Source organism: Aethalodelphis obliquidens, unplaced genomic scaffold (genome assembly GCF_003676395.1).
Source record: "Aethalodelphis obliquidens isolate GAN/ISIS:26980383/991018 unplaced genomic scaffold, ASM367639v1 scaffold8, whole genome shotgun sequence".
Taxonomy (NCBI): domain Eukaryota; kingdom Metazoa; phylum Chordata; class Mammalia; order Artiodactyla; family Delphinidae; genus Aethalodelphis; species Aethalodelphis obliquidens.
The window spans coordinates 56,579,001-56,592,192 of NW_020837952.1; the positions used below are offsets into that span (position 1 = coordinate 56,579,001).

Below are 13,192 nucleotides of genomic sequence, written 5' to 3' on the forward strand. Positions count from 1 at the left end.
CTATTTTACATTTGGTAGTGTATATGTGTCCATGCCGCTCTCTCACTTTGTCCCAGCTTACCCTTCCCCCTCCCCGTGTCCTCAAGTCCATTCTCTACGTCTGCGTCTTTATTCCTGTCCTGCCCCTAGGTTCATCAGAAACTTTTTTTTTTTTTTTTAGATTCCATATATATGTGTTAGCATACGGTATTTGTTTTTCTCTTTCTGACTTACTTCACTCTGTATGACAGACTCTAGGTCCCTCCACCTCACTACAAATAACTCAGTTTCGTTTCTTTTTATGGGTGAGTAATATTCCATTTTATATATGTGCCACATCTTCTTTATCCATTTATAATTATTATAAAACCCCAGGAACTTGTTTTTTAATCTGCAGCCAAAGTAATAGTGGAAAATATAGAACTACGGCAAAGAGAGTGAAGGAGTGATCAATTAAGGACAAGTTAATTTGAGAGAGTGTCCTTAAGGAGGTAAGCCCTGAGACAAGTGGTAGTGATGAATAGACAACGAATTAGAGTGTGTGGCAAAGAAAGTAATTCTGGCAAGGACAGATAAGGTAGCCAAGAGCTTGTATTTGTAAGAATGATAAGGGAGGTAAAAGGAATGTACTGGTGAAATGAGGCCCTGGAAAGGCAAGGGGCATGTCTTATCTCTGATTGTACCTTAGCTCCTAACACAGAGCCTGGCACAAATTAGGCTCTCCATAAATATTCATTGGACTGAACTAAATGACTTGTTTGATTAGAATTTCTGTCGGGGAACTGGAGAATTACTGGAGGCTACTTGATGGACTGAGGAAGTTTGGTTTGATGAAATAGCAAGGACAGTCAAGTCAGTGTTTTCCTGGGTTTGGAGGTGTGATAGCTCATGAGCAGCCCCAGAGGTCACGAGTGGAGTGCCCTCTGCCTTCTGTTAATGCAGCCTCTAGAGCACAGAATTCCTTTCATCCAGATTTGTTGAGCACATTCTATTCTAACGTCAGGCCAGTCACTATGTGACATCGAAGAAAGATACAGTTACATACAACCTTGCACTGATTCTCCTCTCATAGTCTTGGGTTTGTAGATTGGACCTTTCAAGGCACTTATCTCCTGTGTTTTTTTGTGTTTTTTGTTTTTTTGCCCTCTTCAGTTTTTTTTCCTTACTACACTTTATTGCTTAGTTAACGGTGCTGCCATATCGTGTTGGCATTTAATCCACAAGTTTCTAATGAGAAAGATGCCCACTTTACCTAAGGTTCAGGGGGAACTGCTCAAACTCTTTTCTCTCCTAAGATTTATAACTCTTACTAATTTTTAATATTTTATGTGTCACAGAAGAACTCTAAGCAGCTGAAATTAAATAACTTTAATTCATTGTGAGTTTTAAATTTTAGAGCAACTTTAAAGAAAATTAATATATAAAGGAATGGTTTCTTACCTTACTAATCCTTACATTCTTCTTTTTAATCTTCACCAGAATCCCAGGTTATTTTCAAAAGCTCTTTCTCAATGATTAGAACCGAGCTTTCAGATGGCCTGGAATCCAGGCACTTTGGGCTGGTTTTCTAAGTTAAAGGTAGAGGTGTAATTTACGCAAGGAGTAAACCCACGTAGGCCACTAAAGCTGTATCAGAGAAGGCCCTTGTTCCCTTCAACCTCCCTGTCCTCCAGTCTCATTTCATTTTAGCCACATAGGACAAAAGGGAAAATATCTTAAACTCTTCTTTTTTACAAAGAAGGGTTCGGGGACTTCCCTGGTGGCGCAGTGATTAAGAATCTGCCTGCCAATGCAGGGGACACGGGTTCAAGCCCTGGTCCGGGAAGATCCCACATGCTGTGGAGCAACTAAGCCCATGCGCCACAACTACTGAGCCTGTGCTCTGGAGCCCACAAGCCACAACTACTGAAGCCCACGCGCCACAACTGCTGAAGCCCGCGCGCCTAGAGCCCATGCTCCGCAACAAGAGAAGCCACCGCAATGAGAAGCCCGCGCACCGCAGCAAAGAGTAGCCATTGCCCACCGCAACTAGAGAAGGCCTGCGTGCAACAACAAAGACCCAACACAGCCAAAAATAAATAAATTAATTTAAAAATAATAATAAATAAAATAAAAAGAAGGGTTCAATCTGAAATTTTTTCAGCTCATTCCAAGGACTTCTGCTCCCCACCCACACCCTCCAAGCAACCACTTGGACTAGTAAAGTCAGTTACAAACTGTGTGAAAGGACAGTGTTCTGTATATTAATAGCAACATTTTAAACAGGTCAAGAAAGGTGTTAGAACTGATTTGATTTATTGTGCATTTATAAAACTATCCCTGACAAGAGAAGCACAGGGGAGAAAAATGTGACCTGGGCCCCCAATGGGATTTGGATAGATGGAACTTGAGGGCCAATAAGACAACACTAGATGGCAGGAGAGTAAAGTGGATACAGCGTGGAGTCTGGCCTGGCTGGAGCTGCACGTCCACTAGGGGAAGAATAGACCCCGCAGGCCACCTGAGCTGAGGCATGGTGGGAACCCTGCTGACCTCCTTGGGTGTCCATGCTTGCCTGTTGTTACCACCCTGTGGCTCATTCTCCTTTTTCTGTTTTTTACTCATTATTCTTCCCTTCCCCCTGTTTCAGTGGTTGATTTTAGTCCTTTACTTTTTTTGAGCATCAGTTTGAAAAGTATTAAATACATTCTGACCCAGAATGGATGGTGGGCCCTGTGAGGCTACATCAACAAGCCTGTCCTGTCTGGCTTTCACCTGTCCGGCCCTGTGCAGTGGGAAAATGTTACCTGCCAAAACCCTTGCTAAAAGCCTGACACCTGGCAGCACACGGCGAAGTAAACTGAATCTCTCGCCAATTGCCTAGTCAAGCTATGGGGTCTTTGTCATTATATAAAAACTTTTTCAAATTGATCTCCCAGATTCTATCTACCCCATTCTCACACTGTCAGGTCTCTTTGTAAAATACAGGTCTAGTTATCTCTCCTCACTTGCTGAAGAATTTCATCTCCTGTCTTAGAGGGGAAAAAAAGGTCTAGACTCCTCAGCCTGATACATGAAGACCCTACACGCCACGCCACTTCATCGCTCCCTATCTCACTGCATCCATAGGCAGCCAAGCATTGGAGTCACATTGGGCTTGTCATCATTCCCTACACACGCCTGATAGTCACCAGTCAGAGCTTTGTACTTGGTTTCCTTGACTTACTCGCCTACCTCGCCTAGGTCCAGGATCAGTGTCCCTCTGCAAAGCCTTTCCTCTGCCAGAGACCCTGCCACAACTTAATAGCTGCTGTTACACCAGGTTGGGGTTTTGTTTTGTTTTGTTTTTAAATTTATTCATTTATTTATTTATTTTTTTTTGGCTGCGTTGGGTCTTTGTTGCAGTGCACGGGCTTCTCATTGCGGTGGCTTCTCTTATTGTGGAGCGTGGGCTCTAGGCGCACAGGCTTCAGTAGTTCTGGCGCACGGGCTTAGTTGCTCTGCGGCATGTGGGATCTTCCCAGGCCAGCGCTCGAACCTGTGTCTCTTGCATTGGCAGACAGATTCTTGTTTTGTTTCGTTTTGTTTTGTTTTTTGCGGTACGAGAGCCTCTCACTGCTGTGGCCTCTCCTGTGTCTAGAGAGCACAGGCTCCGGACGCGCAGGCTCAGCGGCCATGGCTCACGGGACCAGCCGCTCTGCGGCATGCAGGCTCAGTAGTTGTGGCGCACGGGCTTAGTTGCTCCACGGCATGTGGGATCTTCCTGGACCAGAGCTCGAACCTGTGTCCCCTGCATTGACAGACGGATTGTTAACCACGGCGCCACAAGGGAAGCGCCCACCATGTTGGTTTGATGTGTAGACGTCTCCATCTCAGTTGGAGAATTGCTGGCCCCACGTTCTGTTTGATGCAGATGGATAAGTGAATGCACACATGCACTGAGATGGTCTTAATGAGATGGCAGTCATACATGTTTTCATACCTGAACAGAGTCGTCACTTTTTTAGCAAGCAGGAGCCAGGATCAGCATTTTGAATCAAAATATCTGTTTCTGAGTGAAGAAAACTTCATGTGAATTGGTCTTTAAGTGAAAAATGAAGCTATTCATGGGTTCTGCCTCAGAACTCTTGGTTACTGATACTAGAAACTTATAAAAAGACGTAAAATGTGGTTCTCCATTTTAGGCTTCAGCTCTGGCGGCATGGACTACGGCATGGTTGGTGGAAAGGAGGCTGGAACAGAGTCTCGCTTTAAACAGTGGACCTCCATGATGGAGGGGCTGCCCTCTGTAGCCACACAGGAAGCCAATATGCACAAAAATGGTAAGAGCAAACAAAGCTTCATGACTTGGAGCTGTTCTGACTCTCAGCAAGCCTTGATGAAGTGGCCTAGAAACTTCCTTTGAAGCACAGATCTTTTTTAGCTTTTTCCTAATGAGTCTCTTGATTTTTCCCCCCAGTCCTGTGATCACCTAGGAGAGGAAGATTGGGGTTGTGTGTATTTCAAATTATAAGACACTTGAAGGTGCTAGTTCCACTTAAGGACAGCAAAATTTCCCACCTGCAATTGGATTGAGGGCAGTAGCAGTGAACTTGAGCTCCCCTTGTTAAAACCCTAATAAATTGGCTGAGAGAACAGAATCAGTTTTTGGAGCTACAAGAGAGAGATCACAACAAATATATATCATGATGATTGTTTGAGCTCTTTGATCTCCAAAAGATGACTAATAGATCAATACATGAGGTTTGAACTTTACACAAAGCTTTCTTGTTCTTCATGAATGACAGTGTCTGCAAGACAGCAGTTGAGGGCATTGTAGGCTTTGGTTTTGAATGTGGGTCAGCTCTTCCATCTCTGTAATTCTCTGTAAGAGCATCTCCATTTCCCTTTGAAATAGATGAAAGGTCTTAGGACCTTCCTTCAGCCTTTGTTTCAATGTTTGTTTCATTTGACAGTAATTTACTTGGACTCAGCTGTATCCATGAGAACCAAGTGTAAATAGGTTTTGGACTGGCTCCTGCAGGGGCTTCCTGGCAGCCTCAGCCCCATCAGTCTGGAGCCTTTCAGGGTTCCTTTATAAACCCCTCTTTCATGTGCCCATCCAGTAGGCTGGTGAAGTGGCCATGTGAAGTTCTCTGCCTGCTGTCCCTAAGCATTATCATTTGATTTCATGCTACAAAATCAAGAATGATGTATTGAAATTATCAAATCTGTTTCTGGACTGAATAATCTAAGCTCAGCATCTATAGCTTTGGACACTTAGGCTGCTTCGTTAGGCTGATGATTCATTAAGTCCCCTTGTCCCCAAAGACATGATAGGTGTATGATTATAAATGCACAGTGGCATATGAGAAGCTATCTTACAGGTAAAATACTCGCTTGCCTTTTTAGAGCTTATAGGTAATGTTTTCCCATTTCCTTAGCAATCCCCAAGGTAATTGAGCTTTTCATTTCCTACTACTTCAGTACTGTGTGCCCTTGAGTCAAATTCCTGTCAGTGGCTCCAGAAAAGCAAATGACTTCTCTTAGCTGAGCATGGAGACAGTTGTGATAATACTTGTGCTAGGCCAAACCAAACAGATTATTTTAATCGATATTTACACAAATACTTTATTTTCATTTTTTTTATTTTTGGCCATGTCGTGTGGAATGCAAGATCTTAGTTCCCCGACTAGGGATTGAACCCGTGCCCCCTGCAGTGGAAGCATTAAGTCTTAACCACTGGACCACCAGGGAAGTCCCTACACAAATATTTTAATACATTACCCTGGAAGTAATTTTATCTGTTCATAAACAGCATCCTAAGAGTAGATCAGGTAACACAATACAGCATGTAAAATTCATTTGAAAGATAAGTAGAATGGTATCTCACAGAGGTCAAAATTTTCATTTAAAGTAAAGTTCATTTTTTGTTAGTTTAAGGGAATTATTAAGCTTTTAATTTTTTTCCTGCCTCCCAGCATATAAAATGCATGAAGGGGGCACCAACAAAACTGAAATGCTCTCGGGACAGCAGTTTTACAAAGGATTTGCTGTTCTTCATGTGTGGAGCCGTGGATCTCAGAGCTGCAGAGTTCACTGCTGGCCCTGTGCTGGCAGAGACCCTCGGCGGGAATGCTGTCTCATTGCTTTGGAATTTAAAGCAATTGCAGATGCCTTTCTCTCCAGCAAACTCCCTCTGTTTTCTCTGCTTCTTCCAGCTAAACTAGGCCTGATCAGCACTTAAAGACTTGGGTGGGTTGGTGTCAGTAGAAATGTAATTAAAAACCCTTCTATGTGCCGCAAATTGTTGAGTATTTTTCCTATTCCTCATTCCTAGGTCATTAGTGTAAAAACTGGGGGGATGATGGTGTGATTCGTAGTTGATGAAAGTTTTGTTAACTTCATAAGACCATGGAATTTTAAAATTGAAAGGGACGTTCAGGAATGAGAACAGTGCTGTGTGCATAAGTGCAGACTGAGAGGCTAGAAAGGTGAGATGAGTTGTCATGGTCATCCTGCTTCCTAATTATGCAGTGGCTTTCAAGCGTGACCTCTGATTCCAGGACTCTTTTTCCTGCATACTGTGTTGGAGTTCCTCTAAATGAAAGCGCAACAAGTTCTGTTCATAAGAGTCCTTTCTGGTGTGAATTAGTTACCTTTCTCTTTTCTCAGGCGCTATAGTGGCCCCTGGTAAGACCCGAGGAGGGTCACCATACAACCAGTTTGATATCATCCCGGGTGACACACTGGGTGGCCATACGGGTCCTGCTGGTGATAGCTGGTTACCTGCCAAATCTCCACCAACAAATAAAATCGGAAGTAAATCCAGCAATGCCAGCTGGCCTCCAGGTATCGTACAGGAAATGTTTTTTCTGGGATATCATTTTTTTTATAATTGTTAATTTCAGGTTCTGAACAGATTGCTTCTGACACAGACATTCACTTTGATTTTTTTCATTCAGTAATTATTGTCTGATAAAAGCAGGGAAGAATTTGCTGTGGGAAGATAGCAAATTTTCATTAGAGGGGGTCTCTGCTCTGTAGAGTTCAGTCAAGAACATAGGTGTGAGCACTGATCGCCTACAAGGCAAGTTACTGTGGTAAATACTGCACAGGCACAGATAGGCCAGAGGAAGTCCATGGAGTGCAGCCTGGGAGTAAAATAAGGTGACCTTGGAGCCGGGACTTGGCATTCATCCATGCAAAGGATGCCTTGAAACGTGGGTTCTTCTGAAATGTCCAGTGAATTGATTAGTTTATTCACTGAGCAAGTATTTATTATCAGGTTCTAGGTATGCAGTAGTGAGTGCAGTGAGACTGTTTGCTATTTGTTTTCTCTTTTTATTCTGGTACAAGTAATCTATTTTCATTGTAGAAAAAACTTTTAATTTATTAAAGCAAAATTAAAAACAAGTTTGGTATATGTCCTTCTAAACCTCTTTCTATACGGGTATATTTGAGCTATGAATATGTATAGTTTCTAGTATAATGCATATTCATATGTACTACATACTGTTCTTCCTCATCATGATTAGGAAAGTAAAAGTTTAATATAGCTTTAAATATGATTTAAATTAACCGATAAAAAATTGTAAACACTTAAATATTTTCTAGGCTTTCTCATGATAAGCCAAATTCTTCCTGTGGTTGTCCCTGGACATTCCCCTCAGTAGTGGTCAGATGTGTTTTCTTTTGTGCATCTGAGCCAATTTCCAGTGAGATAAGTGGGAGAAATATCTCCTCTCCAACTCAGATTTTCTCCCAGTTTTTGTCCTAGATGCCCCACAGTTGTCATGAGACCACACTACCGTATCCTGCCTCCCTGCCCTCAGGCCTGAATTTCCCTGGGAGCAGGGCCTGGGGCCAGATCTTGCAGGTCTGTGGCATCAAGTTCCCAAGCAGAGAAAGAAGGTCGGCATGTCGTGATAGCACAGGAGTGCTGCTGGCAAAGTATATGTCAGGCCAACTTTTTTTTTTTTTTTTTTTTATGATGAAAATCTGAGCTAAAATAGATTCAGAATTTAGACTTTTCACAGATCTATTTCTTGTATCAAAAAATAACTTTACCACGTTTTGAACAACTTCCTACCTCTATCCAATATTTGTTCTCCTTACCTCAGAATTCCAACCAGGAGTGCCATGGAAAGGTATCCAAAACATTGACCCTGAATCTGACCCCTATGTCACCCCAGGAAGTGTGCTGGGGGGTACAGCCACATCTCCCATTGTAGATACTGACCACCAACTTCTGCGGGATAACACCACAGGTAAATAAGTGAAACACCCCTCGTGTTTATTCAGCACCCAGTATTTTCATGTTTGGCAGGCTGTGGCTTCATTTGTACTTGCTGGTATCTCACCAGAAAACATAGGAATATGTAGCTTTTCACATTTAGTTTTTAGATATAGTTTGTCCTTCCTCTTATTTAAGGTTAAATAAAATACTTCAAGATTTCACTAGTTATGCTGACATTGATCTGCACTGTTTTCATTTCGTTCTTCATTCGTCATCCAAAGGGTCTAATTCTTCCCTCAACACCTCGCTGCCTTCACCTGGTGCCTGGCCCTACAGTGCCTCTGACAACTCCTTCAGCAACGTTCATAGCACTTCAGGTACGCGTGTGACCCATTTCTGCCCCTTCGCTAGCGCTTTCCTGTCTGGCTGCCTTCTACAAAGGAAATTGGCGTTTATTTCTTAAGGAATAAATAGCTTAGGTCAGCGTGGATGGAGACACACCTCTTGTATTGGCCACGTCCTTGGGGAACTTGCAGTCAGTCTCAACAGAGGCAGGGTGAGACAAATACAGCTTTAGGACCAAGACAGATGGTGACATAATTACAGGGAGCTATGGGTGTTGAGAGGGCAGAGGTTATATCCTGATGACACAAGTGCTTTTCTTTTAACCAGTCTGCCAAGAAAATCAGGGGCCGTGGGAAGAACCAGTTAAGTCCAGGTTGTTGTTCCTAAGGCAGCCAATTAGAGCTTGCTTTTCTCCAAAAATTCTTCCATTTACAGACAAAGGCTAAGGGCAGATGGCCAAGGGGAAAAAAAGAGGACCTTGGTTAATTCTACCAACAACACTTGTTGAGTTCCGTGTGTGTGTGTGTGTGTGTGTGTGTGTGTGTGTGTGTGTGTAAGACAATAGGGAATGGAAAACTTAATGGTTATAACAGAGCCTTTGAAGTCACTTACTTAGCACAACGCCTTATAGATTGGTAGACCAATCATTAGTAATTGGCACCTTGGTCTTGCAAAAGTTGGACCTTAAAGCCATTAAAGTCATTAAGGCTTTTGACGTTTATCCAGGCGAATGCAAATAAAACAAATCCTTAGCTACCTACTAAGGCTCTGCGGGTTAATGTACTTACGGATTGTCTTCTTTTTCTTTCCACCTCTGTCATATCAACAGTGCAACAGTAACCTCTCAGGACCAGGCAACATGCTAAGCCTTCAGCGTGAATTCTTATCTTACCTTCACCAAAGTCTGTGGGGGAGGTCCCGCTATTACCCCCATTTTGTAGATAAAGAAACTGAGATTCAGACAGCTGATAGAATTTGCCTCAGGTCCGAGTGAGTGTGTAGAGGAGCCAACTCCATATTCCATGTTTCTAAACACCACCCTACATTATGCTTTTATAGGACTCCTACCTTTTTTTTAACTTTTTTGTGTGTGTGTGGGGCTACACTGCATGGCATGTGGGATCTTAGTTCCCCGACCAGGGATTGACCCATGCCCCCTGCAGTGGAAGTGCACAGTCTTAACCACTGGACTGCCAGGGAAGTCCCCTAGGGCTTCTACCTTTACATAAAAACTCATTTTCACCTCTTTTATTCCTGTAACTGCCCATGCCTCTGTTTTAACTATTTTATCTTTCATTTACAAGCGGTCACCTGAGAGATGACTCAAGCATCACCCTTGTTTAAAACTAAATGTATACATTTCCAACCCTCACTGTCACAAATTTTCTTTTATTTATTTATTTATTTTTGGCTGTGTTGGGTCTTAGTTGCTGCACACAGGCTTTCTAGTTGCAGTGAGCGGGGGTTTCTTATTGTCATGGCTTCTCTTGTTGTGGAGCACGGGCTCTAGGTGTGCAGGCTCAGTAGTTGTGGCTCGCGGGCTCTAGAGTGCAGGCTCAGTAGTTGTGGCACACAGGCTCAGTTGCTCTGTGGCATGTGGGATCTTCCCGGGGCAGGGCTCGAACCCGTGTCCCCTGCATTGGCAGGCGGATTCTTAACCACTGCGCCACCAGGGAAATCCTGTCTTTCTTTCTTAACTAACTCTCTTTCTTAGTGGTGCTGCTGCACATCACTTAGTCGCAACATCTCAGTCTTCCCTCTCGCCTCTTCCTCACTCTTTCCTGTCTCCCTCACTTGCTGGGTCCAGCCAGTGATGACGTCTCCCAAGTGGTTTCTTCTCTCTCAGATCCATTTCTTCTCTTCCATTCTCTTTGCTGTCATCCACGTTTTGGCCCTAGTTTAAACACTACCTGCTAAATCTACTGCAAAAACTCCTGATAGCATCTGAAACTGCCCCCAGCAGACCTTTATGGCCTCCTTTACCTCTCTGCTACTGTGAAGTGTTGTTCGGCCAAAACTGGGGAGAAACATATTTGGTACAAAGAGAGTTTAAGTTGAAGCTCGGTTTCTGTTTTCCTGTCTTGCTGAGCCGTCCATTTATATCAGTCCTTCAAGACTTGTCTTGGCAAAGTCGTTGCTGACAGCCCAGCATTGTCATTCTCCTCCATGTATTGAACATATATGATGTTGCTGGGTTACCAGTTCTGTTGTTCATCTTTTCTGTTTTCCCGTCTGAACTTGAAGTTCTTGGGAACAACTGTTTATATTATCCATAGCACTGATTTAGCACCTTAAAAGCAGAGTAAGCCCTTGGTGAATATTTGTTGATTATATTTTTAAAATCTGTTTGAATGTTATCTAGTATTCTGGATCAAGAAAAGTTTAATTTTTTTTTTTTTTTGAAAAGTTTAATTTTTAATGTACTTTCCATTCAATCAGTAAGTATTTATAGAATAAATACTTTAGCTCTGCCTGGGTTCACATTCTACTATATCTAAGTATAAGTAAGACTAATGACTTTAAGAATACTTTCCTTGAATTTATCTTCCTTTTCAGGTTGTGTTTAGCTAAGAAAGCAGTAAAGAATTAGTTATCTTATTAACTCTTTAGCTCATGTGTTAATTTGTCAATTCAGAGTAAGAGTCATTGAAAATTTATATTTGATAAGCTCAGAGAACAAAATTATTTTGCGCCTCTTAAATTGTGCCCTTAATATTTTTAGAATTTAAGCACGTATGTATTCGTGTGTGCGTGTGTATGTGTATTTGTTAACAAAAGTGACCTGTCTAACCTAATTTCCTCCTTAATTTTCTCTTCTTATAGCAAAGTTCCCTGATTACAAATCGACATGGTCCCCAGATCCCATAGGACACAACCCCACTCATCTCTCCAACAAGATGTGGAAAAACCATATTTCCTCAAGGAACACTACACCGCTGCCCCGCCCACCTCCCGGTCTGACCAACCCCAAACCGTCATCTCCCTGGAGCAGCACAGCACCCCGCTCAGTCAGGGGGTGGGGGACACAGGACTCACGGCTTGCCTCTGGTGAGAAGGATCTGCCTAAAGGAGCATCATTGTTCCAACCCGAGGGGCTTATGTTCACACAAATGTTGAAGACACGATGAACTCAGAGGAAATCACGGTTGTCGGGTAGAGGAAAAAGTATCTCTTGAGTGGAGAATTGAAGTCAGCATAAGGCAGAGGGACCCAAGAACTCCCGAGGTACTGACGGAGTAAAGATGAGAACCCTGGGAGGACAACGTTGTCTTGCGAATAAGGCGCAAGAGCGCATAGGATCAAGGTCTAGGAGACGAGAACTGGCTATTCAGTGACAGGATGAAGGAGGTCAGAGTGAGGCAGAAGGAGAAGATGGTTTATAAGAGGAGAGAGGAACCATGTGGGCTGTTTGAAAATGTGTCTCACGCGTGGCTATCTTAATTTTTTGATCGTTCTTCCTGATCTTTTTTTCTGGTTGCTTCCAGCCTCCACCTGGAGTGATGGTGGTTCAGTTCGTCCTAGTTACTGGCTGGTTCTTCACAATCTCACTCCACAGGTAACCACGCTTTCTTGGGATTTTCTGGATGGGACTTGATTGTATTAAGAGAGGGAAAGTCCGAGGTTTGTGGGGCTAGCAGAGAGGAGAGCTCGTTTATTTCCTGGTCACCACAGAGAGGTCCTGCCTGCGGGGGTGAGTCTCCCCAGCTAAGGCCTGAAGCCTACTTCTGAAGCTGGGGGGATGCTGGACACTCAGCTTCACGCCTGCCTTCATGGTGATGTTAACACGTGTAGTTTATAAATAGGGAGCATGGGGTGGTGTTATCTGGTGAATTCTGTTTAGCAGAGATAACTTGCTGTGTGGATCTGCCTGTCAGAATCTGGAACCAAGCAAAAAAGTTACCTGTTTTTGTGTTACTCATTCAACGAGACTTGTGGCTCACTGGTAACCATTTTTATGCTTCATTCATACACCATTAACCATCCATCTCTGCAGTAGAAGGAATGTGTGGATTTCGTGGCTTAAATGCCGTATGTGTGAATTTCTGAATTTTCATTTCCTGTCTGTTCTCTTCTTCTCTGTAGATGGCATTACTGATTTGCTCTCATCAGAACGTGCTCTCTGGGTTGTTGTTACAGTGGTGGGGTTTCATTTACACCAAACCTCCCTCCCTTCTGCTTGAGTTGCCTGATAACTGACGTATTTGCAGCAGCAAACATGGAGCAGTCAAATGAGGTTAAATGGACCCGTGGAAACTGAGCCCAGGGCCTTCATGTGGACTTGACAGCACAACCTTTACAACACCTTGTTAAAAAGGAATCAATTATACCTCCCTCCCTTTGACACAAAGATTAAATTGTCTGGCATTTAATTCATAAGTGGAGTCATGCACACTTTACTAAGCCAGCATTTTCCAGAGTGTTCCCATGGGATATTAATAGGTCTCTGGCCTAATATGTTTGTAATACATACTTGATTAAACAAAATGAAGCAGGTGCCTTCATTATGAGGCTTCTTAGACCCTTTACTGTGCTTTAACATGTGTTATGATCCTCTGTGGGGAAATACAGATTCTCCTAAATTTATTTGCCCAGTGAACCCATTTGTGGGGAGTAAATCTGGGGCTCGTATTTCAAGGTTCATGTTGAGATGGACAGCTTTCTAAATACAGT

The 13,192-nt window shown here is 43.0% G+C and overlaps 1 protein-coding gene across 12 annotated transcripts in view; it reads left to right on the forward strand.

Moving 5' to 3' along the window:
* The window catches only part of TNRC6B (trinucleotide repeat containing adaptor 6B), a 261,927-nt gene that overhangs the window by 233,359 nt on the left and 15,376 nt on the right, over positions 1-13,192 (forward strand). For 11 of the 12 annotated variants that reach the window (XM_027107726.1, XM_027107725.1, XM_027107722.1 and 8 more), the window contains 6 exons: positions 4,143-4,280; positions 6,613-6,789; positions 8,061-8,207; positions 8,458-8,553; positions 11,345-11,569; positions 12,007-12,077. In XM_027107726.1, the coding sequence (XP_026963527.1) occupies positions 4,143-4,280; positions 6,613-6,789; positions 8,061-8,207; positions 8,458-8,553; positions 11,345-11,569; positions 12,007-12,077 (854 nt within the window). The remainder of the gene's footprint in view (positions 1-4,142; positions 4,281-6,612; positions 6,790-8,060; positions 8,208-8,457; positions 8,554-11,344; positions 11,570-12,006; positions 12,078-13,192) is intronic. The other variant, XM_027107723.1, reaches the window with a different exon arrangement.